Raw genomic sequence first — 5,275 nt, forward strand, 5'->3', positions numbered from 1 at the left:
TGTGTGTGTGTGTCTGTGCACTGTGAAAATGTTCTCTTGCTGTGGAGGCAGGAGGAACAGAGAGAGAGAAAGGCAGAGTCAAAACTCATGTGCCCTTCAAGGTCATGTGACCACATCGGCATCGGCATCGGCGCATACACACACACAGCCACTGTGGCGACTCTAACACACCATAACACCTGAGCCACGGGCACACTCGTTTAAAATTTAAGACGCGAGACGGAGAGATGGATGGGGAAGGGAGAACAAAGGAGAGAGGGAGAGAGAGAGAAAGAGAGAGAGTGTGAGAGAGAAACAGGGAAGGAAAAAAAAACTTCAGCAGTTCAGTAAAACAGCTATTGATTCAGTAGTAGAATGATGAGAACCAAAAGAGATAGAGACAGAGAGAAAAAGCGAGGGAGAGAGAGGGAGGGAGTGGGAGAGAGAGAGAGAGAGAGAGGGAGAGAGATAAGAGACAATGTGGGAAGCTTGTAGGAATACACAGCAAACAAAAGGAAGAGAGAACACTTGAAGAGGGTGAAAGTGAGATAGTGGGAAAGAAGAAGAGAACAAGCAGAGCTTGCAATTAAAACAGAGAGAGTGGAGGAAGAGAGAGAGAGAGAGAGAGAGAGAGAGAGGAAGAGAGGAAGAGAGAGAAAGAGAGAAAGAAAGAGTGAGTCCCTGGAGAGAGAGAGATGGGGCACAGATGAATCTATCCTCTTCGCCTGTGCTCTCAAAGTGAGGTAGTTAAGGAGAGTACCCAGGGGTGTAGGATTACCTCAGCCCCTTCACTCGAGTCTCTCTGTGTGTGTGTGTGTGTGTGTGTGTGTGTGTGTGTGTGTGTGTGTGTCCACAGCCTAACTGAGACAAACTGTTTGTTCCCTGCACATTAAATAAAGCCACGGTCTCCCTTACATCGACCAAATAAAACTCTTCAAATCAAATACAGCCACTTCTAATATGGCATGATCAAATCCGAGCAGTTTGGTGGCGGTAACTCTTTCTGAACGTCCGTTTAGCGTGACACAAACTTAATTATGCTCTACTGTCGTTTCATTGTTGGACAACATTGAAAGCCATTTGATGGTGTTATTGTATTTCACCCTGACATTTCAAGACTTCCAGCTTTCAACATTAAATGTTATGTCATATCCCCTGCTGGGATTTCCCCACTCAGGGTTTATGTCTGTGTGAGATTTGTTGGATGGTGCATGACTTGTTGCTCAACAGGGCAGACAGAAGCGTCTCTTGTAAATGCTAGTCCAAATGTCATCCAAAATATCTGTCATTCATGGTAAATGAACACACACAAACACACGCACGCACGCACGCACACACGCACACACACACACACACACACACACACACACACACACACACACACACACACACAGTGGTGGCTTTACCCAGATGTCTAATATCATGTGCTGAAACGCCGCTCTGATTGCAGAAAATCAGAAGCTTCTCTGTCTAAATATCATGTGAAGTCTGCACTCCGACTCATCACTCAAGCAGCTCAAATAACACACCACACCAAGCACACACACTCACAGCGTTTACACACACGCAATGCAAGTGTACACACACCCACACGCACTCACATACATCCCATCACTCAAGCAGCTTAAATATCGCCCGTCAGGGGCCTCCTCGCTGTCTCGTCACCTTCTCCTCTCACACTTCTGGAAGCTTCGCAGCCTGCACACGCAAACACACACACGCACACACACACACACACACACACACACACACACGCACACACGCGCACACACACACGCACGCACACATAGTTGCGATTAGCACACACAAGCACACATGCACATGTACATAAAACACACATGCAATCACACACACACAGACACATACACACAACTGCTCTACTAAATACCGTCTCCAACAATGTCATCACCTGTTCACTGGAAATACCAGCACCGCATCTTGGTTTCCCTCTCCCTCTCCATCTCTCTCTCCCTCTCCCTCTCTCTCTCCCTATCTCTCTCTATCTCGCTCTCATTCTCCCTCTCCAACGTGTGTACTGTCATCAGAGCGGTTCCATCTTGACAGCCAACCTGTCTCTCTCTAAGTCTTGTTTTGACTTCCTGTTTCAGCCTGGTCTCAATCCTGTTTAGAGGTGAGCTCTGTAACATGTCACAAGGCTGACAAGCACTTAACCATCTTTCCCCTGCCTACAGTCGTAAGGGCCCATACATTGTAGTTTGTGTGTGTGTGTGTGTGTGTGTGAGAGAGTGTGTATTTGAGGGTGTGTGTTTCTGAGTTACTCCGTGACACTGCATTCATTTATACTGTGACTTGGTCTGTGAGCTTGTGTGCTGCGAATAAATAAGTGTGTGTGCGTGTGTGTGTGTGTATGTGTTTTCAGATGTGTCAGTAAAGTCAAATTGTTTCTGAGGCTCTGAGAATGTGTTTAAACACACACACCACGAAAGAACTGCCGAAGCATTTCTCATCTATTCCTGTTTGTTAACACACTTTTTTTTTACCCTGCGCTGGCATGCAGTTATTTATCAATCCAGGTCCTTCCATCCGAACTTCAATCAAAGCTTTGCTCAAGTAAAAAACACTTGATTTAAATAGGCTACATTACTGAAAGTATGATGTGCACGCAAGGTCACCAAACACTGACATCTACTAACGTTCAAGCAGCCTTTGCTTTCATGGACGGAATTCCTTCTTGCTGACTCACAGAATGCATGGTCCTTGCATGCACATCATACTTTCACTAATGGAGCAGAACTGTTATGTGGACAAAATCAACATTTTGATGGCATGGAATGATGAAAGTGTAGCCCACTGTGTTTTCCTTGCCACAAAAGTATAAATGTTGGCCTAACATATCTATTTCTCGCATTCAGCTTTATGTCCACAAAATGAAAAGTACAACAGTGAATTCAGGGAAGAACATACATCATCCGTTTTATTTTCTGTGCACGAACCAATGTGTTCTCTTCCATATTTCGTTGACACAATGATAACGCGTCTGTTTTCGTGAACCTAAGGTAATGATGTGTTACATAGATTCTTAATAAATGTATGCATTGTGTACCACAGAATGTGTTCTGTCTACGGAATAAGGTCTGTTACATTAGCGCCCCAAAAACTACAACCAGCGTTTTCCCCCTGTTATCAGCTTGACCGGCCTTTGTCGTGACCCAGGTCGGCTCCAAGCTAAGGAACAGTCTATTGATAGCCTCTCAGTTAGGCATTCGCCGAGGGAAAATGCTTGGGTAGTTAACTACAGTCCGTTGAAAGTGCTCGTTTTGTCCGCTCTCGAGTGCGTGTAATCTGATGCTAAACACGGACAACTGGTTGAAGCACTTCTGCCAGTGTACGCACAGAAGTCACTCGGGGCAAGCAGGCCCTCTGTGTTAATCTGGCTTGCGGCTGTGCTCCTTGTCATCAAAGTCCCGGGTATGGTGAACAAAACAAATCCGGCAGACGCGCTCTGGCGCGTCCGAATCAAAGTGGCAATTATTTGAGAGATCTCACATTCACACTAGCAGCATCTCTACCCCTGGATACTCCGCGCGGAGGGGAGAGACAGGGGGCACGCTTTCAGAGACTCCAGCTGTCAATCAGTCGGAACAAAGGACGAGAGGAGCATTTTTTTCACGCGAGCGAATGGACAGCCTTGACGTTTAATCTTTATAAATATTCACCCTTGCAGGCCTTCAACTAGCCTACTCCAACCCCCACTCGCTCTCTTGGTACAATGCGTGGGCAGTACAAAGACGCGGTCAATCAGACCTCCTTCCATCTATGACGGATAATAAGCACAATTGTTCAATGGTCCAAATGATGGTTGGATAAGGCGGTAGCTCCTCACAGGGAGAGAGAGAGAGAGAGAAAGAGCGAGGTGTGATCTATTATTATACTCCGGGTAGTGCACTGGAGATCACCAGTTTGTTAAAATAACCGTGAACTTTATTCTGCGTAGATAACTGTCACCACCTTTTTGCTGCCTCCATTAATTCAATGGGCGCCGTCACACAAATAAGCTATTCAGAGACATTTAAGTCTGAAGAAAAAGAAGTAGAAGGCTCTTAAATGTCAGCGGACGAACCAACTACTCAGCTGCATCTGACAAGTAGATGTTTGAATGTCAAACAAGCCTGGGGCATTAAATATAGCCTCTCTGTCCAAGGCTGCGAACAACCGTAAATCCCCTGTGCCAGTAAGTGCAAAAGAGAACATCGGATCTGAGGCGCAAGGCAATAAAAAAGAACGACCAAGATAAGCGGGTATGTTGTCCTATCTCTGTGGCCACTCTCGTGCTCATTAAATAAAACTAAGCCGAGTGGAAGTTCGGTTTAATAACTCGACTCGCGCTTATCTAGCGCACACAAACGGGCGAATAGACACACTCTTAAGAGCACATGTTTAATATTCGCTTTACAACAATCTTGGGAGTGTGCATCTCAAAACAAATGTTCATTCACTGCCAGCAACTGTACAGAAACCCTACAGGGAGAGAACATCCAAACACGCTGCCAAAATATGACACGATTTCACGCTCTGACTCGAGCGTTACAATGCACGTGGATAAAAGCATCAAACTATGTTCTATTGGATACGGATCAGCATCTTCAGCGCACACAGATGCTGAGGTGGACCGCATGTCATCATATTTCTCCAACAGACGATCCGTTGAAAATATCTTGCAGTTTATCCATCACCTAAATAAACAGCCACTGCCAAGAGATGCACTGGCTATTTCTTTAGAAAATAATCGTGGTTAGAGATTGACACGTCTGGACTATTCTTGCACTCCGAGACAAGCAGGGGTGTTAACTTCACCGCCCCGGCCACAAACAAAAGCATACAAGGAATCAAAGGTTGTGGGACCTAGCTACATGGTCAAGTTCACGGTCTACGCATCGGTCAGCTCCGCGGAGAGAACAGCAGTAGCGTCCCGGCTAAATAAGTCCATTCCGGCTGTGTTTCGTTAACATGCTCATCTGAAACCCACAAAATAGAGTGGTAGGCTAGTGATTTCATACACTTACCGACAAAAGCGCACAGATATATTCCGAGTACTGCTGGAGCGAGGTGGCGCCTTCTGGTAGCCATTTAAATCACTTTAGCAAAGGATCCGATACTTTTCCTCGTAGAAAATAAAAAAAATAAAGCAAGTCGAAAATGAATAAAGTCTTGCTTGCGTTAGCTCCTCATGTTTCGAGCTACAACAATTGCTGGCTCGCAGGGGTCGAACATGCTTGCGCCATTTTGCACATCTATCAGGAATCTGTCAGCATCTCGCTTTTCTCCCCCCTCTTTT

The 5,275-nt window shown here is 45.7% G+C and overlaps 1 protein-coding gene across 1 annotated transcript in view; it reads right to left on the minus strand.

The window, feature by feature from the left end:
• igdcc3 (immunoglobulin superfamily, DCC subclass, member 3) overlaps window positions 1-5,067 on the minus strand; it is a gene marked incomplete at both ends in the record, with an annotated part of 82,852 nt that extends 77,785 nt beyond the window's left edge. The window contains one exon of the mRNA XM_080841366.1: window positions 5,004-5,067. Coding sequence (XP_080697492.1) covers window positions 5,004-5,067 — 64 coding nt within the window. The remainder of the gene's footprint in view (window positions 1-5,003) is intronic.
• Between the last annotated feature and the right edge of the window lie 208 nt (window positions 5,068-5,275).

The sequence above is a fragment of the Sprattus sprattus genome, assembly GCF_963457725.1.
Source record: "Sprattus sprattus genome assembly, chromosome: 6".
NCBI lineage: Eukaryota > Metazoa > Chordata > Actinopteri > Clupeiformes > Clupeidae > Sprattus > Sprattus sprattus.